We start from the raw sequence: 23,931 nt of genomic DNA, 5'->3' as shown, positions 1-23,931 counted from the left end.
ACACATACACACACACAAACACAGGGACACGCACCCTGCCCCCAGTCCCACCCCTCATCAGGCCCCGCCCCCGGCCTAGCTCCTCCCGCCCTTCCCCCCTCGGCCCTGCCCCCTTCCCCCTTCTGGGCTCCATTCCCCAGCTCAGGCTCTGATAGCAACAACAAACCCCCCCCCCAAAAAGAAAAAAAAGACAGATACCTACACGCCCCCTGCCCCCCGAACAGTCGCAGGTACCCCCGCACCTATCCCAGCTTCTCCTAACGGTCGTCTCAGGGGCCCATAGACACACAACCACACGCAGAAAGCAAGCCCTGGAGAGTCCCCCGCGCAACCTTCCCAAAGGGGACAAGAATCCAGCTTCTCCGGGAGGCTGAAGTGGGGTTCGGGCCTCCATCTCCAACCCCTCTCTCAATCCTATCCCATCCCATCCTGTCCCAGGCAGCGCAGAGTCCTTCCGGAGAAGACAGGCCTTGGGGCCGAGAGCCAGAAGCTTGGGCTATTGCTGCGCTTCTGCTCGCTAACGCCGCCGCCGCCGCCACCACCACACCAAAGGACAGAGATAAACGCCTTTCTCTACCCAGCAAAAGGGGAAAACAGGTTAGTTCCCCATCCCTCTCTCCTAACTGACTCCGAAGGAAACAGCCTGATCAACCCTAGGATTTCTAGAGCTCTCTTGGGCAGAGAGAACAATGGAGCCAAAGCGAGACATTTTGATCAAGGTTCTAGGTTTGCAGTGTGAGGGGATCTTAAAGCCCACGTAGTCGTCCCCCTCCCCCATGTGGTTAAAGATGAGGAAACTGCCCTAGAGAGAGACAAAGTGACTTGTCCCAGGTCACATAGGTAATAAATAGCAAAGACAGGGTTCAGACCCAGTTCTTCTGAGTCTGAATCCAATGTTCTTTCCTCTGTCCCCCTTTTGTCCCTGTAGGTCCATCCCTTTTCCAGTTCAGGGCTGCTTTTTACAAACCCTTTCCTGATTTGAAGCAGGACACAGAGCTCCCGCTCTTTCTCCCCCCCTGCCCCCCAATCTCCTAGCTCAGTGGAGGATTTCATTTCTGGAGTGGAACAGCCACAGAAACCCCTTCCCATCTTTCCCCATCCCAGACCCATCCTTCACTTCACTTTGCATGAGCACCCCTTTTCCTTCCTTTCTCCACTAGCGTAATAAGCCCCTAAATGCCCATCTAGGAAATTCCCATTCTTCTCCTCTGAAACGAGAATACCTAACTCTGTTATGTTGGGTGATGTCACTCCCATCCTTGCATCCTCCCAACTGACTTACAGTTTTGCAGGTGCCATGAGGGTAGACCACACGAATGATCTCCCCTGTAGGGATGAGTTCCACTTGTAGAGCCATCTCAGCCCCTCTGAATGCTCAGGCCTCCTCGCTGAGAGCCAGGGCCTGTGCCCTCTGCCTCCTGCTGCTCCAGTAGCTAGGAATTTATGGCCTGAGTCAGGGCTTGCCACTTGGGCTAGGTTCAACTCTGGCCCCAGGGGATGTGGCCAAGTCCAGCTCCTCAGGACGCAGCCGGACAGTGGCCCCAGGGCTGGAGCTGAAAGCAGGAAAGGGAAGAGCTGATAGGGGCTAAGGAAATGCCTGCTGCCCCAGGTAACCAAGGGGAATGATGAGCCCCCCCCCTTCACCAGATTCAGTGCTTCCGGTCAAGAGGAGGGTGGGACATCCCTCTCTTTAGCTCCCATGCCACTCCCATGACTTGGGTCTTTCCTACTCACTCCCAGAAGGCAAGGAGCTTAGAAGCTTTCCATTCTTATCTGGGAGGGAAATGGCAGAACGGGGTGGGACAGGTCAGGCCGCTAGAGCCTCAAAGGGCAGACAGTAAATTCTCTCCTAGCTGTGTACCCCACTACCTGCCTGATGATCTACAAGCACTTGGAGAAACTGGTAGCAGTCCTATAACTAAGCAAGGTAACAAGGGCTTTGTCCCAGGGTTTTGCCCAGGGTATCCACATCTAGACGTCTCAATCTCTCTCCAGGAGTCTTGGTTAACTTTGAACCTTGGTTCTTTGCAGGTTCTGCTGTAAGGCATCAATCCTATCACCCTTGCCTGACCCTGGACCATAAACCTCTCACAAGTCTGTTTTTCCACATAACCCTTTCAGGGAAGACTAAAACTCTGGGGTACATGGCACCCTATCTCCCAGCACAAGTATCTTCACTCACCCTTCCCCCTAATTTGATCAACCTCAGTGTCAAGGCCATAACTACCACCACCACTGTGGATATGTCTTTGGTTCAAGTGAATTCCTAATCATTTCTCTGGCAGGAGGGAAGAAGGTTCAGTGGAGATCTGACATCTATTCTTCCCCACTGAGTCCCAGGGCTTCATGTCTCCCCATCCCCGATTCTCCGGTGAGCATCCCCTTCTTCCCTCCCCTTCAGGCCCACACCCTAATGTTCCTGTTTTCCCTCTCCATTTTCATTGTTGTTAAATCACAGCTGACATTTTCCTGGCCTGGGCTGGAGCCCTTAGTACTTTTGGCTGTTCCTTGTAGGAAGCGAGAAGAGGAAGTGGAGGGGGAAATCACCTTTCCCAGATGGAGAGGCTGGAGCCTGGGAGATGGGGGCTCTCGAAGCAGTGAGACATTTCAGTCCCATCCCTCCAAACACCACAAGACACACCACTCTACTCCTTTCCCCCTCCCAGGAAAGACCAGTAGTTTCCTTCCTCTGGGAAGGACATCTATCCAGGAGCAGGTTCATTCCTGGCGGCCACACAATGGCCTTATCAGACTAGGGAGTCAGGTCCCAGAGTGAATGGACAGGTCTCGGGTACTTCCTGTTTCCACAAAGAAGGCAGGGCTAGGCTCATAGCCGCCACATATCCTGATTGGGGAGGGAGGGAGATGTCATCTCTCCCCTATCTCAGTTAGGGTAGCCTCACCCCTAACATCTTGCAGAGGAATCCTGCTAACAGAAGGGATGTCTGTGTGCAGAGACTTGTTCTGGTGACATAAGGGGGTGGGGTGAAAAAGTGGAGAAAATGAAAAGGGCAGACAGAACAGAGACAAACTAATTGAAAGAAAATCCAAATTGGAAAATCTAAAAAATCAGTCAGCTGGAAGTCAGGGGACCACTCCCGAGTTTTACATTTACCAGAAACTAGCCAGATGGGTGGGCAAGTCATTTTTCTAGACATTTCCCCCCCAGTAGGATTACAGGATCTCTTGGAGAGTTTATGATAAGATGGACCAAAGTAAAACAGAGGCAGAGATGTTGTGGTGGAAAGAATACAAGATTTAGCTACACAGTCCCAGAAGCCAAATCCCCATTCTGCTACTTATCTGGGAGTGTTAGGCTGGGCCTCAGTTTCCTAACCTGTAAAGAAGGCTGGACTAGCTCATTAAGGTCTCTTGCAGCTCTAACCCTATGACCCCATGAATAGCTAGGGACAAGAGAAAGTAAGAGTTTAGGAGACTGGCCTCTCATCACAGGGGAGAGTAGATTTTAATGAGAACGTGTGCAAAGTGTTTTTTTAAGACCTTAAAATGCTATACAAATGACAACAATTATTATTAGACCAAGAGGCCTGGATCCTTTCCCAAGACAACATTTTGCCTGCCCCTCGTCACCAGCCTGGGCTGGGAATCTGGAACCAATGCACAATGCAGGGTGAGATTTTTTCGAGTCAGATCTAGGAGAGAGGTAATTTCAAGGATGAGGTGGAAGAACATGGAAGGAGGATGACATGACACAACAGACTGAGCATAAAGAAGGGACAGACGGGAATATGGGAAATTGAGGGGACTCTATGAGGGTATATGAATCCTTCGGGTGGGAGGAGACCACCAGGGTGAAGGTGGGGCATGGGGCAAATGCAGAACTCCATCAGCTTGTTTCAGCTAAAGGCTACACTGAGATACCAGGCAGTGGGAGTAGGTGGAATTCAGGGTGTTTCTGGTCCCCATAAGTACTTCCCTGAGCTTTCCAAGCTTCAAGAGCCACAGCCCTATTACTTGGAAGCTGACAAACTTCAATCTCCACTGAGTGGGATCCTTTGGGCCAAACTGACCCAGAAGTCCAGTCCACCCCCATTTCCCCTGCCCTAGGCTATCCAGATCCAGCAGCCCCAGGAATCAGAGAGAGGACTGGATCCCCAGGGCAGAGAGACTTGCATTCATCTTCTCCTGCTAATACCAGAGCACGTGCTTCCAAGCAACATGAACAGGAACACACAAGGCCACTCTAAAAGCCACATCTCTATTCTCAAATGTAACAGACACAGACGCACAGACTCAAGTTGCTGGGGAACCAGGGCAGGGACAGCAGAAGCACAGGAAGTTGACATGCAAGGCTTCCAAAGGGGAAATGTCAAGTAGCCTGGAGCCCCCCTCAGGGAGCTTCTCTGTGGAGAAAGGGGCTCCACAGTCACTGAATCGACCCCCTCCATGGGCCTTCGGGAAGGAGGGAGGAAAGAACCACAGTGATGTCACCGAGCGGGCTCCCTGAGATGGTCTTTCCTACGAGACTAAGGCAGAGTTGCCATTGACCCCCCATGGCTAGGGGTGGAGTTGAATGACTTAAAATTTCATGACAGTACCCAGAGAGGAATGTTTTTTTAAAGATCCCCAGATGGCCTTAACTATCAGCTTGCCCAGTGCATGCAGAGGGGTCCCAAAGCTGTTTCCTGTGGGCTGGTATCTCACAGTACAATGATGCTATGTGAATTGGCTCGTAAGACCTGGTTGTTGGGGTGAGGTATCCCAGAAATGCTGAAAGAAGGTGAAGATGACAGGGTTCAGGGCCACAAGTCTTAGAGCTCCTCCTGGGAAGGCTGGAGCCTCAGCTGTGTCACAGCCAAGGGCAGGAGGCATCAGAATGGACTGAACTCTCCCCACCCCATGACCTCAGGCTGTATCTCCTGGCCAAAGGGGCTTCCTGATCCAGGACCCTCTTGAGAAGATACTTAGCAATCTGCTACTACACCAAAGCTATAGGCCTAATTCTCCACACTAAAAGAACACATTAGGACATGCCCATCACTATGCCACCCCTGCCCTGCCACTGGAAGAGGGATATGCTGGCAAGATTCCAAGATTCTTCCTAAATCTTGGAGGGCTGCTGCCAACTGGTCAGAGGATCCTGTACAAATCGATCTCCCCACCCCTGCCAGCCAGAGCCCTGGAGATGGAGTCACAGGAATATGGGGCAGGTGCCAGCTGGGGCATGTGGCTGGCAGCCCCACTGAGGGCGTTTTGAAGGCAATCAGCCCTACCTGGGTTATGGGGCAGGGCGAAGCCCGGGAAGGAAGGAGGATAGAAGAATCCCCCTCTCACTCAGCTGACTGTCCTTGAGTACACACTGCAAATGGAGCAGCTGGCCTCATCCATATCCTGGTAAGTGAAACCTAATCCCAGTCCTGAATGGTGAACCAGGAGGTGATTAGGGGAGGCAGGTGCTCTGCATGGGGTGCCCCTATCTTGAGAGAGCTGGACACACAAGCAACAGCCATCCGGGGGAGCTGCGACCCCTATTTAGGCATTCACCCTGGCTCAATACATCAGTGGATCTCCTTTCTTTTCTCTCCAGTCATCTGGGGTCATGGCATTTTTAGCGATCTGGAAGGAGAGAAGAGGTGGTGAATTAGTGCTTGAGGGTGGGGGAGAGGTGTTTCTGCCCTCCCCCTCCCCCAATCTCCTCACTGTAACCGGCTTTCTCCAAAGCTCCCAGAATGAAATTCTATGACCACAGATCAGAACATGTTACCACCTCCACTGGTGGACCCCAACACCAGACCCAAGTAACTCCCTCTTCCCTCTGCTTTGCCCGCTTCCCATCCTGGCCAGCTCAGGGTCCAGTAATAGCTCTTACCTGGAAGGGTTCACTCAGCCCCACTATAGCCTGAAGGTTGTTACTATAGTAACTGAGGAGAAACTCTCCCCCTTCCTCTGGGAAACCACTAGCATTGATGTAAACCTGAAAGAGGGAAAGGGGTAGGAAATGGAGAGGGTCAGCTAAAGGCCTGGACACTTACCTGTTTGCCAGCCCAGTTCCCAGTCTTCCCTTTCAAGGTAAGTCCCTGGCTCTCAGGTAATGGGGTCAGGCATCTGGCTCCTCTCTGTGCCTCAGTTTCCCTCTGCTCACTAAGTCCTGCCAACTGTGCGTCTTTAGCACCTATACCGGGCACACGGGAAGGAGACTGGCCCTGTAATGGGGCAGGGTTCTGGGGAGCATGAGCCACTCATGGTGGAAGGGCCTGGATACCTGGTGACGCCCGTCACGTGAAGAGACCAAGTTGTCCTTGACCCAAGCATAGTTCACATAGTCCTTCGCATGGCGTATCACAACCTGGCAGTCAAGACATGGCAGGAGCAGGGGTCAGTCAAGGGCCTGAGCACTAGAAGCAAGACTTATGTCATGGCCAAGGGGGCCGAGGGCTTTCCCACTCAGGCAACGCTGGAGGCTCCGCAGGAAGGAGCATCCAGAGACGCTCAAGGGAGGAAGCGGCTGCCCAAGGCTACTGTGTGATGGATCTCCCTGGGTCTGCCACAAACAGAACCTCCAGCATGCCCCAGGGGGGTCCCAGGTTGAAAAAGTGACAGACCCACGCCTTGGCTGACCTACGCCCACTGGCCCTCTCCCCACAACCCCAGCTTGCTACCTTGTGGAGGCCAATCCAGTCCCAGGGGCTGCTGATGAAGTCAGGACTCTGGTTGTAGCTGACCATCAGATCGTAAGGTGTGATCCACTGACCCTCAGGAATCAAGGTGACTGGTGGGCTTAACAGGAGGGACTTCAGCTGGACATGACAGGAGCGAAGCTCTGATCATTAAGCATCCTACTAACCTGGGGTTCGGGTTGAACTCTATGGAGCAGCACAGGGGCATCCATGGTGGGGCTGTCATGGCAATGCACAGCTGCTCCATGGACTGTCTTTATGGGAAGGCCTCTTGCCCCGAGATCCTGAGGAAGGGTCAGAGTCTGGCTAGCTAGGAAGGCAAGAACACACTGTTTGACTAGAACCAGATCATCCTGCAAGGGAGGACCAGGGGCTTCCTCTCAGCTGTTTCACTAGGAAAAATGCCACTTTAAAAGGAGGGAAGCCTTGGGGATGGAAAGAGGAGGCAGTTCTCTGGAGAAACACAGGGGCACCTGGGTAGGTAAGAAGTACCAGGGGCCCAAGAGGACCTGGGAGGAGATAATGCCAGTGAGGCAGGAAGCTGTCGACTCGGATCAACCTTCCACATGGTTTTCAGTGTTCCCAAACTCAAGGGTGAACTGCAGGATTAGAGACTACGCCCTCGATTGCTTCCATATGTCCAAGTAAAATGGCTGCAGGGCTTTATTTGGTGGAGAGGGCAAGAAGCCTGGCTCTGAGCACAGACTAAAATAAAGACTCTTCTATTGGGAAAGGCAAAGAGAGTGACTGACACTTATGTCATTAAGGTCATTAGGATGCAGTAGGCTCCTATTGAAACCTGAGCAGGTAAGTTTAGGAGCACCAGGAGGAAGTCCTACTTCACAGTGCAGCCAACAGGTAGGGAAGGCCTGCCCTTGAGACTGACAGCCAGAAATGACCACTGAGGGAAGATGGGGAATACTGGATCTGTAAGACAGAGGCCAGGGAAGACAATGGCCATCTCTCCTTGCCCATTTCCTTGGGATCTCAATTAGCCACCGAAGATTGGGCCTTAAGTTCATTGGGCTAGGTATACGTGAAGGGGGAGGCTCACCTCCAGCTCAAAGGTCGCTGTGACTGGCTTGTGGTCACTGATTTTATATTTCATATGGCTTTCATAATTCTTCAACATCAGAGAGAAGAAGCGATCACATTTCCCAGAGTCCCCAGGGTTAGTTAAGAGCTCCCGCTTCAGCCTCCAGAGGATGCGGTCAGTCCATGCTGGTTTTCGTCTTTTCTCACTGAATTCACAAGGAAGAAGGGGAAAGCAAGGATGAGGGTGGCTCAGCAGTGGCAGCATCAGGGGTAAAATGCTAGGCTGTCCCAATTACATTAAACAGAGTTTGTGATGGCCCTTAATGACAGGAATCACCAGGCACAAGGGGCCCGTGGCAAGAGATGGGGGAAGGACAGCTGAGTTGATGGGATACGTTACCAGTGGCCAGTTACACTGAAGCAAGTCAGAAAGTGAGAAGGTCCTTTTGATTTTCCTACACTGCAAATAAATGGAATCCCCTGATTTGAAAGATTCTGACTCAGAAACTATTAGTATGCAATTCCAAAATCTCTTTCTCTTAATCCAAAGCAGCATCCATTGTCCCCAGGAACCAAGAGTAGTCCCAGAAAGGAAACATGCTGCCAGTCCTGATGGGCATTCCCATCAAGGGCTGGCCCACAGTGAAATGATGGACTAGACTGGTTCCTGCTACTTAAGGCTCTTTATTCTCCTCCTTCCCTTTCCCTGAGCCCTGCAGTAGAGGACCCAACTTTACAGAGAAAAGAAAGGTCACTCTTTATGAGCTGTCTTCTTCCCTAGCCTACATACACCTCGAAAGCCTTAGACATCATCTCCCATCCTCTCCTTTGTACTCTAATCACGATGAAGAGGCAACCTTTCTCCTGGATAAGGCCAAGACGTGCACTTACACCCTTGGTGCCATCCCGTTATTCCCCCTCCACAACCATCCTCCACTCCTGAGGAAGGGTCAGAGTCTGGCAGGCTATATTTATCTCTTGCCTTTTATAACCAAACTTAGAAAAAGCTGTCTACACTCACTGCTTCCACAACCTTCTCTTCACACTTCTCAACCCTTTGCAATCTGGCTTCCAATCTCATCACTCAGCTGAAATTGCTTTCTCCATAGTTGCTAATGAGTTCATGATCACCAAATCCCAGTGGTCTTTTCTCAATCTTGATCCTTGTAGACCTCTCTACAACTTGTCCGCTGACCACTTTCTCCTCCTGAACAATCTCTCCTTTGAGTTTTTGGGACAGTGCTCCCCTCCTGAGTCTCCTATCTCATCAATTCTTCCCTGTCCCCCCCTTCACTTGATCATCATCCGCATCCCATCCCTTAATCGTGAGGACATCCCAAGACTGTGTATCTCGGGCCATCTTCTTTTCTCTCTCTATCCTATCTCTGGGTAACCTCATCTCAACATTAACAGATCTCAATATTCAGCCCTAATCTCTCTCCTGAGCTCTAGCTCCATCTTATCAACTACTTCTTAGACATCTCCATCTTAGGCATTTAAAACTCAACCAATTCAAAGCAGAATTCATTAACTTCACCCTCTCCCCCCTAGCTCATCACCCTTTATAACCTCTAAGTTTTTGTCAAGGGCACCATCATCCCTCCTCTACCTCCAGGATTTGCAACCACTGAATCCTCATGCTTCCTCATTACACATAACAATTAGTTACCAAGTCTGACTGATTCCATCTCCACAACATCTCTTGCATCTGTTCTCTTCCCTCTTTTCACATAGCCAACACTCAAATCCAGACCATATCATCTTTCTTCTAGACCAGGGGTCGGGAACCTGCAGCCTCAAGGTCACATGTGGCCTTCTAGGTCCTCAAGTGTGACCTTCTGACTGAGTGCAAGTTTTATAGAACAAATCTTTTTTGTTAAGGATAACTCTGATGAGTTCCTAAATCTTTCAAAGTTGTTTGCCTTTACAATACTGTTACTGTAGATTTTTTTTCTCCTGGTTCTGCTCACTTCACTTTGTATCAGTTCATAACATGATTTCCCAGGCTTTTCTGAAACCATCCCCTTCATCATTTCTTAAAGTACAATAATATTTCGTCGCACTTACAGACAACTTTTCAGCCATGCCCTGCTTGTTCCGGAGCTTCTCAGTTTCCAATTCTTTGTCACCATTAAAGTACCTGTTTTCCCATAGCCTCTCGAGAATTTGTCATTTTCCTTTTTGTCAACTTTACCAATCTGATTGGTATGAGGAGATACTTATGAGTTATTTTAATTTGCATTTCTCTAATTATCAATGATTTAGAGAATTTTGTATATGACTATTGATAGAATGGGTTTCTTCTGAAAACTGTCATATCCTTTGACCATTTATCAATTGAGGAATGGCTCTTATTCTAATAACTTTGGGTCAGTTTTCTATGCATTTGAGAAATGAGGCCTTTACTAGAGAAACTTACTGAAAAGGTTTTTTGTTTATCATTTGCCTGCTTCTCTTCTAATTTTAGCTGCTTTGATTTTTAGCTTTCACTAAGATTTCTGAAGCGCCTTGTATGTGTTCATGATGTCTTTCTCAACAGAATGTAGGCTTGTTAATGGCAAAGATTATTTCACTTATCCCTAGTCCCTAGCACAGAACTCACCTAATGGCAAAAGGGGCACAAAAAATACTTAGGAAAATATCATCTTTTTTTTAAGTTTTTTTTTTTAAGGCAATCGGGGTTAAGTGACTTGCCCAGGGTCACACAGCTAGTAAGTGTCAAGTGTTTGGTCTGAGGCCGGATTTGAACTCAGGTCCTCCTGACTTCAGGGCCAGTGCTCTATCCACTGCACCACCTAGCTGCCCCTTAGGAAAATATCATCTTAAAAAAACAGAATTAGTCTAATGATAAAAGAGGCACAAACATTCTCTGAAGAAAAAAACTCCTTTGAAAGCAAAATAGGCCACATGGAAAAGGTGGTACAGAAGCTCACTCAAGAAAGTGATTCCTTAAAAATTAGAACTGAGCAAATGGCAGCTTGGAAAGCAGATTGGGGGAGGTAGTGGTCAGGAGTAAGACAGACTTTTGGGGAATGATAGTATAAAAAGAGAGAGAGAAGGATAAACAGAGGAAAATGGGATGGAGTGAAATGTATAGTTAGTGTACATAAGCGTGAATGTGAATGGGATAAGCTCACCTATAAAACAGAAGCAGGTAGCAAAATGGATTAGAAACCAGAATCCAACAAATATTGTGTACAAGAGACACACTTGGGACAGAAAGGCACAAGAGAGTTGAAACGAAGGGCTGGAACAGAGTCTATTATACTTCAGCTGAAGAGGTGGCAATCATGATCTCAGACAAAGCAAAAGCAAAAATAGACCTAACTGAAAGAGACAAGGGAGACTACATTTTGCTAAAAGGTACCACAGACAATGAAGCAGTATCCAAAACTTCTTACAGCACACTTGCCTGATAAAGGCCTCACTTCTCAAATATAGAGGCAACTTAGTCAAATTTATGAAAATAAGAGCCATTCCCCAATCGTTAAGTGGGCAAAGGATATGAACAGGCAGTTTTCAGACAAAGAAATCAAAGCTATCTATAATCACATGAAAAAATGCTCAAATACTATTGCTTAGAGAAAGGCAAATTAAAACAACTCTGAGGTACCACCTCATACTTATCAGAAATGCTGTAGGGAATGAGGGAAAATAGGTCTATTCATGAACTGCTGGTGAAGTAGTGAACTGGTCCAACAATTCTGGAGAACAATCTGGAATTATGCCCAACGGGCTATAAAACTATGCATACCCTTTGATCCAGCCATACCACTACCAGGTCTGTATCCCAAACAGATCAACGCACACACAGTGTATCACATGCATACCTTTACAACAGCTCGTTTTGTGGTAGCAGACAATTGGAAATCAAGGGGATCAATTGAGGAATGGCTGAATAAGTTATGGCATATGGTTGTGAGGGAGTACTATTGTGCTATAAGAAATGATGAAGAGGCTGGTTTCAGAAAAGTCTGGCAACACCTATATGAACTGATGCAAAGTGAAGTGAGGAGAACTGGGAGATCACTGTACACAGTAACAGCAATGTTGTAATGATGGCCAACTGTGAAGGACTTGGCTACTCTGCCCAATACACTGATCCAGGACAATTACAAAGGACTCATGATAAAGAAATGCTGTCCACCCCCAGAGAGGGACTGATGAACTTTGAGTGCAAATTGCAGTACAGTTTCTTTTTTTTTCAAAATGACTAATATGGAAATATGTTTAACATGATTTCACATGTACAATTGAGACCATATTGTTTGCCTTTTCAGTAGGTGGCAGGGAGAGAATCTGGTACTCAAAACCGAAAAAGAAAAGAATGTTAAAAATAATGAATATTTTTGTAAAAAGGCTTTCACCTTCCTTTCCGCACATAAGTAACACTCAGAAAGCTGCTGGGCACATAGCAGGTACTCCCTTCCAACTTGGTGATTAATCTTTTGGAGGAGCCGGGCAATGAATTCATGCTCAAGTTTGGCTCCAGGAAGAGTTTTGTTTCTGCAGATAAAAATGCTTCTCTTGTCTAAAAATACAACCAGCCATTCTGCATGTTTTTTTTCCTCTTTCAGTTGCTAGAAAATCCAAAAGCCAAATTTATTGCACAAATGTAACAACTGGATTGATTTTAATGTCTGAAAACATCATTACTTCTCATTTGAGATGCATTCTGCTTAAAAATGTCAGCTGCTTCATGACTTTGGGAAAAGGAAAGGAATGAGTCTTAAATAAATAAAAACAGATTGATCTTTCCACAATCTGCTTGTCATTCCTCTGCTCAGAAAACCACATTGCCTCTTACTGACTTCTGCATCAAAACCCAACTGACCTATGCCCTAATCCTCCCCAATGACTCCTGCCCTCCCCTCTCATTCTCCCAACTTGGGAAGGGGTTCTGACCTGTTATGGCAGCCACATTCTGCTCTCACTGTACTTACTACCCTCATTCTCCCTCCTGTCTTCTGTTTGTTTAACCAGCAGAACTGGGGCCCAAACTCCTGACAAGCCTGGCAGGAGCTGCTGACTGTTTGGCCAAGGTGATTGTGTCACCCTTATCTTTAAACTGGGCTAGGAAGCTGCTGGTATAGTCATGATGAAAGGCCCTGCCTAAACACTGGGAGTCGGAAGCTAAAGGCCCTGGAATGACACACCCCCACACTAATGCATGTACTGCATTCCAGAACCCTGGCACTACCTGAAGCTAGCACAGTGCTACTCCTGCAGGCCAGTACACCATATATACGGACATGAGTAACTCCTGGATGAAACTTGTGAAGGGCCAGAAGGCACTGTAGTGCGCTGATGAAAACCCCTAATATCTGCACGATTCTTTCAGATACATCTTTCATTTGATTTCATATTCACAACAATGCTATGTATTATTATCTTTGAGCTCAGAGCAGTGAAATGACTTGCCCTCGGTTGAACAGCCAGTAAACGTTAGCACCCACACTCAAATCCAGGACCTCTTCTGACATCAAGTCCATTGTTCATTCTACTACACCAGAATGCCTCTGGGTGGAAAAATCAATGTTTTTAGGCCACTCGAGACTCCTTCCTTGGTGTTCCCTCCCTAAATAAGAGGAGCTTCATCTCCTTAGGAAGCCAGTCTCCTTTTGCCTTTTTAGCTTTATTTATCATTTCTCTGTACCCTAGCATGTGGTCTATTTTTGTAAAATTACCATATGATACTGAAAAATATGTATATTCTTTACTGTTCCTTTTAGAGGATGCCATAAGACTTTCAAATCTAACTTTTCCAAAAGTCTGTTCAATCAGTTCTATGTTTTCCTTTTATGCTTATTTTTCTGTTTAACTTATCAGGCTCTGAGAGGAACATTAAAGTCTCCTACAATTACGATGGTGGTGAGTTTTTGCAATGCAGTTAAGTTTTTCCTTTATGAATTTAGATTCCATGACACTTAGTGCCACATTTCATGATATCATTACTTTGTAGTGCCTTTAAGTAGAACATAGTTTCCCCATTCATCTTCTTTTGATATTATAAATTTTTACTTTTGTCTTATCTGATAGCATGATTACAACTTTGCTTTTTCAGAATTGCCTGATACATAGTATTCTAAACCAGCTTCTCATTCTTATACTTCTTTTGAAGCACTTAGAAGGATGCCAGGCACAAGGCGGATGTTCAACAATGTGACCTGGGGCCATCTCCCTGATGCACCTTCTTCTCAGAGAGACTTAACTCACTGTCTCATCAGGGCTTCATCAATCCCTCCTCCCTCCCCTGGGGACCTTTGTACATCACTGACTTCTCTCTCTGCTTCCACTTCTCCCTAGGGATAAATCTGGGGCAGCTCCTTATGTTCCTGGGAGGCTGCTGCTTCATGAGATGGAAAGGAAGCAAAGCTCCAGAATGACGACAATTGTTTCTATTCCTGCTCCCTTGATATTTCTTTTCTGGGGCTGCCTCTCCTACCCTCTGCTTCCCTCATTCCCCAGCCCGGATCCCCCAGCCATCTCCTCCAAACACCCTCGGACACTCCTCCCAACTAGCTCCCCGCTAACCACATGATACCCTCCCAGGTCTTCCTACAGTTAGTCCTGCCATTAGCCCCTCACCTGGAATCATAATTTTCTGAGTTGACGTCAAATTTATAGGTTGGCTGGAAGAGCAGAGGACCCTCCTGGAACTGCTGGAGCAGTGAATCTGTCTTCTTAATCATGTTAAGCTACAGAGAGAAGAAGATCCTTCATTGCCACATGTCCAAGTTGTAAAAATGCAAAAACTGGGCACTGGCTGAGCACCAAAGCTTCAGTATGCAATTAGAGTAAGGAGATGCTTAAACATGGCTTGGGGAGGAGAGGGGGAAGAGGATCCTCAACCTCATGTTTTCTCCGTTATCACCTTAAAGATAACATTTGATCCCCTGCCAAGGAAGGGACCCAAATTTCTCAAGTGGTTCCACTTCCTTTATCGCCTCTCTCAGTCTCTACAAGAAAAGAAGCTGGAGCCCTTTGGAAAATCAATCTACTGCCCCAGATAAAAGCAGCTGATGAGGCTCTGAATGCCTTCCTGGGCACAAACAGTTGACATATCTTAGAAAGGAAGATGGAGTTATCAGGGCAGTTCCCCAGAGTTAAGGGGATCACGCACTATAGGAAAGATATGCACTTGAGAGGCGTTAGGGGTGGTCAAGGGAAAAAGGAAAGTCAGTTCAACAGCTCTGAAACCAGGTATTTGGAGTCAGGTGCACATAGGTAGGGAGGTAAAGAGAAAGACCAGTGGCTGAAGTAGCCTGATATCAGTGTGGTGGAGTTGGTGGAAGAAGAGACCCCTCGTAGCTCTCAGACACTACACATCAGATTTAGTCTGGATGGAATGATGAGTCTTCTAGACAACTCTTAAAGTAACTGGAGTAGCACATGGCAGACAATCTCTTGGACCTAAGACTGGGCATAGGTTCCCAAGTGCCAATCATGGGAATGAAGGTGACAGAGCCAGATAACGGCCACCGAGGGTGTCTTGGCCCTCCAGCACCCTCAGACTGGCCTTCCCCCAGGCCTGGAGCCCAATGCAGGGCCTTCTTTTCCTATTCAGTACCTGGTCTTTCCTCCAGAGGAGGCTGTACTCCTCATTGCTGATGGATTCCTGGATAAAGCACAGCCCGTAATCCTCAATGCGAAAGTTTAGGTCACCAAACCAGAGGAGGAGACTTCAGAGAGAAAGCCAGAATGAGCATCATCAAAATGGAGCCTGTGCCCCCCACTAGAGGCGTCAGCTCAAGCCATCTATCACGGGTATGGAGGAAAACGGCTAAATGAGATGAGACCCAGAGGTCATTACCTCCCTGTCACACACAGCTAGTCACCTGGCAACACCCAAATGGAGGCAAGGGAAAGCAGCTTTGTGCCAGCAGACCCAAGCGCCTCATGTACAGAAGGACTTTTGGCCTCTCTAGACCAGAGGGATGGGGGACAGGTGAAATAACTTTGCTGTAACCTCGGCTCCCACTGAGGGGAAGAGAGGACCTAGCCAAGGATGGATGCTCAGGCTCATTCCTGAGTTAGCCAGGGTACACAGGGCCCTGCTTCAGGGAGAGGAGCTCATGAAGGATGGAACCCTTCTCTGTTTTAGACAGAGCCAGAAAATTCAGGGTAGGGAAGACACGGACACAGCCAGGGTTTTGGGGCGGGAGGTAGGGAATGGGACACCAGGTAAACCAGAAGGGTGGTTTGGGGCTAAGCTGCAGGTACTCACTCATGGTCCAGGATGTTGGGGATGTCTTCTTTCTCAAAGTTCTGCATCTCTAGGATCTTGTCAAAGTCACTGAGCCGCTGATCAATGTTGGACAGATGGGCTGGCAGGTGGCAGTTGAGGAGGCAGATAGCATAGCCATATAGCCGAAAGCAGATGGCAACTCCCCCTTTGTTCCCCTGTCCAGGCAGAAGGGTAACAGTAGCTGCCTGCCTGTTCCCCTGTGCTCCCCCCGATCCGCTCCCAGAGGGAAGGCTGAGCCACATCCCTCACCGCATGGGAGAGTGCTCCAACCACACATGGGACAGTCCACTATCTCGACAAACCCTCTGAGGTTCGAAGGGAAGGGGCTCTATCACACAGGGCTAGGCTCAGGGAAGGACCTGGCAAATTCATTTCATCCAAATCCATCTGTCCTACTACAAGATCTCTTATCCATTTCTACTCAGCGATGCAGCCCAAACCCCGGCCTGGCCTTACCCAGTAGCCACCGAGGCCTGTGCGGGTGTAGTTAGTGTAGATGCCAGAAATGAAGGGCACGTGCTGGCGCTTGACAAAGACCAGCAGAAGGAGCCCCTGCATCCTTATGGAGGTCTCCTATGGGGCAGAGGAAGTTGGGGCCCAGTTATTTCAGAGCTACATCTTCGAGTGCCTCCAGCTCCACCCTCACATCCATGACCTCTCTTCTACCCACAAACTCTGGGGTAAAGGCTGTGATGCCCGGTCTGAGTGAGTCTAGTCTGTTTTGACTTTCTACCCTGAGCCTATGACCCCACTCTCTAAGACCTAAGGGAAAGGGAACAGTTTAAGAAACTCATTCATGGGGCATCTAGGTGGTGCAGCAGATAGAGCTCCAGCCCTGGAGTCACGCAGACTTGAGTTCAAATCTAGCTTCAGACCAGATACTTTACACTAACTGCGTGACCCTGGGCAAGTCATTTAACCCCAACTGCCTCACTAAAATGCAAAAAAGAAAAAAAAAGAAAAAAAGAAACCCATTCATGACAGTGGACATCTGTGCTCATCCTGAGGATAAATAGAGAACAATGACTCCAAATCCCCCAAGCCCAGCTAGAGAACCCTTGGTCACATCTATCATTTCTCTTGGAAGCTCTCTGAGACTTGTTCAGGGCTGCTTCTCCCCACCCTTAAAATGTGTGCCCAGGCCGCTAAGAATCTCTAATGTTCCCTAAGCCCCCAGCTGTGGGGGAGGTGGGAGAACAGTGTCATGGCGGGGGGGGGGGGTTCCTCAAATACACAGTCCAGAGGTGGTTGGGGTGTGTGAAGGAAATATGAGGCGGTCCAAGAGGTTGAGGGTAGCAGAGGAGAAACCTAACATAAAATGGGAAATAGCAATGACTTAGGATGAGGAAAAGGACACTGAAAGAGGGGTGGCTACAGCTAAAATATGCCAATTTGGGGGGCCTGAGGGGAGGCCTTCCACTCCCCCTCCAAAAAAACCCGCTGCATTAAAGCAGAGGCCTCAAACCCACTCTCTGAGTGACCATTTCCGGAGCTCTAAGCTGGAGGAGGAAATCCCCTAGGTGGGAACATGTCCTGGGGCCTTCCAGGAATTATGAAACCTGATCCGTGAGTTCAGGGAGCTCCAAAGTAGAAGACAGACCAAAGTGGGGAAACCCCAAGAATGGAGGGGGCTAAGGTAAGGAGGCGGGACACTGCGTTAAGCAGACATTTCAGAAGAACCTCCAACACCATGGGGGGGAGCGTGTGTAACAGACTGAATGAGAGACAGATAACAATCTATGCTGGCTCAGGATGTTTCCAGCTTGGTCCTAAACCGGCTGGCAGGTTTGTGCCCTGGCTTCACCCCAAGGGCAGCCACTCCTTCCTGGCGGAGTGCACACATGGGTGGGTGTCCTGGGACAAAGGCTTCCTTGCAGGTAAGGAGAGCTGGGCAGGGACAGACATGCTGAAAATGGGTGGGGCAGTGATTATCATAGGGAGACATCAAGGGGAAGTTTTAAATTTTGGAAGAAAGAAGTGAGCAAAGAGAACACTGAGTATGGCTGAGTTAGTAGGAAGAAGGGGGAGGGGAAATAAGGAGATCCAGCAGTAGTAGGCCCCAACGTTCAGAAGCAGCCCTGACCTTCCCATGGCATGTGGCGCCTAATTCCGGCTGAGGCTCCAGGTCTCCAACTGCTCTTCCCCACCTCTTAGCAGAGGTGACCTCCCACGTGTTCCTCCTTGGAGCCTGGCCCACGCAGGCTGACTCCCTATCTCCTTCAGGGGTCGCGCTCTGAACGCAGTGGGCTGAAGTCATTTTGTTAGCGCTGCTCTTTTACCAAGTTAGTGCCAACTCAGGGATGGGAAAGGTGAAGCAGCCCCGACTCTTTTGGGCAGGGTAAGAGGGTGAGGAAGAGAGGTTTGAGAAGGCAGGAAGCAACTCCACACTGCGGCGAGCACATGGTACAATGCATTGGCTTCACTGGAAAGGGGCTGGCCTTGAATATGATTCTTAGGGAACTGGCATGGAAGGGGAAGGATCCAGAGAATGACCCAGCAGCGTAAACAGCAGACTCAGGCTTGAAATTAGAAATCACATCCCACTCTCAGGCCAGCAGGTCAGAGTTCCAGATGTTTTTTCTAGAGAAACATTTCCTCCCTAGGGAGGAGAATAAAGAGGTTTTGATATGGATAAAAGGAACCCTCAAGTCAAATGAGTGGAAGAGCCAGAGGGTCTCAGTTTAGCCTTAGGAAATCACCAAGATAATTTCCCCTTTCAGCAAAAGGAGCCTTATACTTCCCTCTGTCTCTCCTGGGACCTGCTTAGGCCTAGCCTAGGTCCTCAGCCCTGCTCTGGGCTGCTTCATCACCTACAGCATGAGATCTACACCCCCTTCGACACCAGCGCAATAGCCTTGGTACAGATTCTCCCCTGGCTTGAGGTGCCACCCTCTGGTGCACAAACCAGGCAACCTGGGAGGGGCGGTGTCAGAGGAGGAATCTGGGGGGAGGTGGGGCAGAAAGAACAAGTGGGTCAAGGAGATCTGATGCCTAATCCTGGAACTCTCCCAATCCTCCTAAAATCAAAGGGTCAAAGTGACCTTTGGACCTGGCCGGTATCTACTGAGACAAGCCCTGACAACCTTGAAGAGCCTTACACAGCAGCAAGAAGCAGCACCAGAGTCATGAGGGAAGTCTAAGTTTAGAGTTTTAAGTAAACAGGAGATAACATGAGAGATGTAGGCCAGCAAAGGTGAGGAAAGGCAGCAAGGGTTCCTTGGAGTCACAAGCCCAGCCCTTTCTTCATCTGTTTCCCCACCCACTCCCTCCCGGAGACACAGAGACATGTGTTTGGGGTGGACGTCAGGAGTCATCCAGACAGAGCCAGAGCCTCCTCCTGCCACTGTCGAGGACAAAAGCGTCCAGAGGATGCCCAGAGGAAAGGGAAATGTTTTTCAAGCTGAAGAGACAGAAATAGCTGATGACCCTGGACAACACCCCCCACTGAGAGGGAGAGAGTCCACAAAGTACAGCCCACAGGCTTCACCCCTCATGCAAGAGGATGGGGGTGGGGCAGGGATTGGGCGGCCCTAGTTTTTCTGTCAGGAGCATGGTCCAGCCCCAAGCACTAAGGCTGCTTGAGCAGAGGTGGATGGAACAGTCCCCACTCTTAGAAGGAAAAGGAGAAGTCTGCAGCTGGTGCTGCTGGCATGCCATTTCTGTGGCAGCTAACAGAGAGATCGAGACTGAGTCACTCAGTTTGGGCCATGCAACAGAGGAACAGGGGAGCCAGGAGGTGAAAAGCAGGGGCCTGAGCAACCACTGAGTCACTTCTCTACTTAAGCGGGGGTTGGCATATGACCAAGTTTCCAGGAGTCTTTCCCAGGAACAGATCTTCCTGGCTTCCTATTCAGAACTAGCTGGGAAGCAGACAAACCAAAACCTGAAAGGACTGGGGCGGGGTAGGGGGGGTGGTAATTCTTAGGTGAAAAGCCAGTGAAGAACACTAACCCTCCAAGTCCATTTCCCTCTTACCCAAAGCCAAATCCCAGGATCACTCAGCAATTACCTTTATATAACCCAGAGGGGAAAGCACGTTCATGAAGAGCTTGCTCCATGGATCTTCAAATGCCAACTCAGAAAGGTAATTGATGATGCCACACTTTACTTCCTGTAAACTGACCATTCCAGTGGTCATTGTCTTTGCTATTGAAACTTCACCCTATCCTTACCAAAACCCAGCGACAGCCAAGAACTCTGATTCTGCTCACTATAAATTTCTCCCCCCTTGCTGCAGCTGACCCAGGACAAGGGACGAACAGTTGGACCCCAAAGGAGGTTGAAGGCTCCTGCCTTCAGAAGACGGTGGAATATATGGACAAATGGGACAGTGGGGCTGTGGAGGCTCACTCTCCTCTGCTGTCCTCCTCTGCCATCCCACCCCAACTCCCAATTGATCAGTTAGGTTTAATCGATTTCAGGATGAATCTCATGAGTAATCCCCAACAGAAACTTACCCAATGACATACATGTCTGTGTTCAAAGATTCTCTATCTAGCAGGAGCAAGTCATCGACGTTGGTCGGGGGTGAAGCACATGCCACGTTCCAGGTCATGACATGCAACCTGTGGATGAATGCACAGTGAGGCTACAGAGAATGAGAGGGCAGGGAACAAGAAGAGGCCCTGGCCTCCAATGAACTGTTCTTCTAGGTAAATGAAACTGTTAGGAGGAAAGAATAAGAAATGGGAAGATTTTACATCTGACTGGGAGAAAAATGAGACCTAAATTGCAGATATTTCTCCTTCAGCCTTTTCCCCCAGAGCAGGAAAGCCTTATCCAGCATGTGAGCCATCTCTTCCTGGATCTCTTCATCTGAGCTGACATCCTCCACACAGGTCAGAAGCTGCACCACTCGCTGCCGGAGGGATGTGTGACCCACAGAGCTGGTGCTGCTCACGCTGGCGGAGCGGTCCCGGGAGAATGGTGAGGTCTCAGAGTCAGGCAAAGAAGAAGCTGGGCTGTCTTCTCTCTCCATAAGCCTAACCACCCACCTGGCCACACAGCAGTCACTGACAGGCCAGCACAAGCCCCGGAGGCCCAGCAAGAACCAAGGTCCCCAGGAATATCCTGAGAGTCAGCTTCCACTTGGCGGGGTAAGGTCTTGGGCTTTCCTGACTCAGGGAAAGTCCAGAGAGATTGAAAATAATAAATAACAGGGCATTCATTCTCTTAAGAGACTTAACAGTCAATCCTTCTAAGCCTTTTTGAAAACTCTAAGGAGAAACATGTGACCACTTATTGGTATATATGTGGAATTCTCTCTAAGAGTCAAGTGAAAGAACTTTGTACCTCTCCCCTCCTCTGGGCAAAGTCACCTGTGGAGTCCTACCCCATCCCCCACATAGCCTGGGGGGGAATGGAATACACCTTCAATCCTAGGTGATTTGGGGGGTCCCTCCTTTGAGGCTTAGGAGAAACCTGGGGCAAGGGAAGAAGGACATGACGAAAAGCATACCACAGAGCCGTCCTGGGACATGGGGCTGAGTGCCACCTTAGGCTAGCTGTACCACAAGGCAGCCAGGACGAACAAGTCTCTTGGAGAGGTAACAGCAGTTCACATATATTGGTACTTCACAGTTTATAAAAGTTTTCCCTCACAGGTTTGCCATTATTGACATTTTACAGCTAAGGAAAAATGGGAACAGGGAAAGGTTGCACCAGAGTCATATAGCCAGGAAACCGGCAGAAGAGGGACTTGGACCAAGGTCACTTTCTGATTCCAAGTCAACCCACGGACCAAAGATCCTTGGAGGGGTAGACAGCTCCACGGAGTTATTACAAAGGGGCCCAGAATTCACCTGCAAACCCACAAATGTGCCTTCTACAGACTGAATAAATGTACTGCACAGAGATGTGCAACTTTTTTCACTGTTTGTTGATGCTATTGTGATTAATAAAATAATTCGTTACAAAGTATTGCTGAATTCACAGTAGCTTTTTGTCATTATTTATTTTCTCAATCAATGACCACTAATAATATAATTACTACCATGTGGGAGTGTTCAAACAATTCTAATGTTAAAAAAGGGTCTTCATACTGTAAGATGAATCATCACCAGCAGGCTCACAAACAAACAGCCTGGCTGAGGCATTTCAACTGCAAAGGCAGAAGGGACAGGAGAGGCAGTGGGCCCAGAAAGCACCTCTTTTCAGGCTTCAGAGAGAGGAGTTTGGTGAGTTCCTTTTTCTGTTTTTCCTTTTTTGAGGGAAGGAAAAACAAAAATGGAGAAATGGGAAGAAAGGACATAGCCTGCCTGGCTGCCCCCCAAGTATCAGCTCTCTTAAATTCTGTGTTTTAAGAAAGTTTCCAGTGGATAGAGCACCAGCCCCGAAGTCAGGGGGACCTGAGTTCAAATCCGACCTCAGACCAAACACGTGACACAACCACCTGTGCGACCCTGGGCAAGTCACTTAACCCCAACTGCCTAAAAAAAAAAAACAAAAAGAGAAAAAAAATAAAGTTTCACCAGACCGCACCTGCGGACAATCTCTGGTGCCCTGGGACAACCTCCTTACCTCCTTCTAGCGCCAGTAAAGAGGCTTCCCTACGTGGTCAGAGGATGCTGAGCTTGGGTGGCCGGCTGAAGATCTCCCCCTGGCGTCCACCCGCGGGACAGGGACACCAGCCTTCGCCTTTTTCTCTGGCCCCGGTCTTCGGGGGCCCCAGGCCGGCTCCCTTCCTGGCCTCTCTTCCCGGGGGGCTTCATGACTCGCTTTCCCGGCCCGGGGGCTCAGGGCCACTCTGTCCCGCGTAGAGGGAGCTTTGGAACCCAGCTCGGCCCGCTCACCACGGTCCTCGGTGATGGACCCCCTCGGGATCGGGGATGCCCGGGCCCCCAAAGTTAGGAAGCCCTTCCCCCGACGTTCCGCTTTGGGGCTGACACCGAACCTTAAACCCCAGAAGAGACGGGGACCTCCCGGGGCTGGCACAGGGGAAGAGGGGCTGTAGTCGGGAATCAAGCAAGAACAGTGACCTGTCCGGCCTCAGACCCTCGCCGGCTGTGGGGGGGGAGGCCCAGCCCCTCAGTTTCCCCATCTGTAAAATGGGATCTTGATGCCTACCCAGTACCTACCTCTTGGGGGGGGCGGTGAGCAGTGGGGGGGAGGGGATGCAGTGGAGGCGCACGCTGGGCTACCCCGCCCCTTCTCCCTACCCCCGACCCATGACAGCGAGGATTACCTAGGATTAATTCCGTGGCTCCCAACCGCAGGAGGGGGGGTGGAGGAGAGAAGGGGGTGAGAAGGCCGCCCCGCCCCCGCCCCTCACCTGAGCCTCTTGAGGTGCCTCATCTTTTTGACGGGCCGTTCCATGACCACGGCGGCCCAGGGGTCTGTGACAAGGGAGGGAGCCCACGATGAGCCGAAGCCGGAGCCTCCCCGAGCCCGGGCCGGGCCGGGCCCAGGCCGCGGCCGTTACTCCCACGCCCCCCTCCCCTCGCCGGGCCAAGCCTGCCAGGCCGGTGGGCGCCGGGTCCCCGAGGGCGTCTCTGTCTCGCTCGCCTGTTGTTTCCCTTCCTCCTAGGCTTCCGTAAGAGGCGGGCCTTGGGCGTACGGAGACTCCTGGGTGGGTGCGCCGAGGAAAGGGGCGGGGCTTCCAGGAGAGCTCAAAACCAGGGGCCGAGGCGGGACTTGGGGAAAAGGGAGGGGGACTGGGGCGGGGAAGGGGAGGGAGGGGACAGGGGAAAAAGGGCGGACCTTTCCTTGTCACCTAGATACGACGCAACAGCCGCCGCCAGCGTTCTCTCGGCACGGGACCCGACTCCTCCAGGCCCAGAACGTAGAGCTGATCTCCCCCACCGCGGACTACAGCTCCCAGCATGCTCCGCGAGCCGCCCAGCCAAACGTGGGAGGAGTCGGAGGCGGGGCGCGGCAGCTTCCGACGCTGCCCAGCCTCGGCCTAGGGCGCCCCTCCGAGGCTGGGAGTGTTACTGCCGAGTGGCTTCTGGCTGTGGCTCGGCCCTGGCTGTTGCGGCGCGGGGGGGGGGGGGGGGGGCGCCGTTCCCTGCC

The 23,931-nt window shown here is 49.9% G+C and overlaps 2 protein-coding genes and 2 long non-coding RNA genes across 6 annotated transcripts in view; 2 read left to right on the top strand and 2 right to left on the bottom strand.

The window, feature by feature from the left end:
* Nucleotides 1-1,466, bottom strand: part of MYO1C (myosin IC) — a 45,249-nt gene extending 43,783 nt beyond the window's left edge. The window contains exon 1 of the mRNA XM_021007013.2: nt 1,283-1,466. Coding sequence (XP_020862672.1) covers nt 1,283-1,357 — 75 coding nt within the window. The 5' untranslated portion in view covers nt 1,358-1,466. The remainder of the gene's footprint in view (nt 1-1,282) is intronic.
* Nucleotides 112-5,332, top strand: LOC144457483 (uncharacterized). The gene is made up of 2 exons (XR_013486816.1): nt 112-597; nt 2,032-5,332. It is a non-coding gene; the product is annotated as an uncharacterized LOC144457483 (long non-coding RNA).
* On the bottom strand, nt 4,201-23,570 carry INPP5K (inositol polyphosphate-5-phosphatase K). 3 transcript variants are annotated; one of them, XM_021007016.2, is made up of 13 exons: nt 23,425-23,570; nt 23,192-23,255; nt 20,379-20,486; nt 19,931-20,039; nt 16,378-16,494; nt 15,901-16,076; nt 15,244-15,355; nt 14,262-14,371; nt 7,693-7,879; nt 6,621-6,758; nt 6,224-6,307; nt 5,831-5,935; nt 4,201-5,577 (listed from the first exon to the last, which is right to left on the bottom strand). In XM_021007016.2, the coding sequence occupies exons 2-13, from the start codon at nt 23,233-23,235 to the stop codon at nt 5,512-5,514; spliced, it is 1,356 nt and encodes a 451-aa protein (XP_020862675.1). In that variant the 5' UTR covers nt 23,236-23,255; nt 23,425-23,570; the 3' UTR covers nt 4,201-5,511. The 3 variants fall into 3 exon arrangements, with proteins under 3 accessions (XP_020862675.1, XP_078010893.1, XP_078010894.1); XM_078154767.1 differs by lacking the exons at nt 23,192-23,255; nt 23,425-23,570 and adding an exon at nt 20,646-20,899; XM_078154768.1 differs by lacking the exons at nt 19,931-20,039; nt 20,379-20,486; nt 23,192-23,255; nt 23,425-23,570 and adding an exon at nt 18,005-18,281.
* LOC144457482 (uncharacterized) lies at nt 20,483-21,848 on the top strand. The gene is made up of 2 exons (XR_013486815.1): nt 20,483-20,573; nt 20,672-21,848. It is a non-coding gene; the product is annotated as an uncharacterized LOC144457482 (long non-coding RNA).
* Nucleotides 23,571-23,931: the final 361 nt, after the last annotated feature.

The sequence above is a fragment of the Phascolarctos cinereus genome, unplaced genomic scaffold (assembly GCF_003287225.1).
Source record: "Phascolarctos cinereus isolate Bilbo 61053 unplaced genomic scaffold, phaCin_HiC Scaffold_5;HRSCAF=322, whole genome shotgun sequence".
NCBI classification, from domain to species: Eukaryota; Metazoa; Chordata; class Mammalia; order Diprotodontia; family Phascolarctidae; genus Phascolarctos; species Phascolarctos cinereus.
Note: the sequence above shows the minus strand (reverse complement) of the source record. Positions and strands in the feature narration are given on the sequence as shown.

Excerpts from the sequence above, each read along its gene's own strand:
- INPP5K (XM_078154767.1), bottom strand. The coding sequence starts at position 20,899 with ATGGAGAGAGAAGACAGCCCAGCTTCTTCTTTGCCTGACTCTGAGACC. Across the intron at positions 20,040-20,378 it reads ACAGACATGTATGTCATTGG|TTTACAGGAAGTAAAGTGTG; the intron begins GTAAGTTTCTGT and ends TGGAATGGTCAG. Across the intron at positions 7,880-14,261 it reads TCAGAAAATTATGATTCCAG|TGAGAAAAGACGAAAACCAG; the intron begins GTGAGGGGCTAA and ends TTGTGAATTCAG.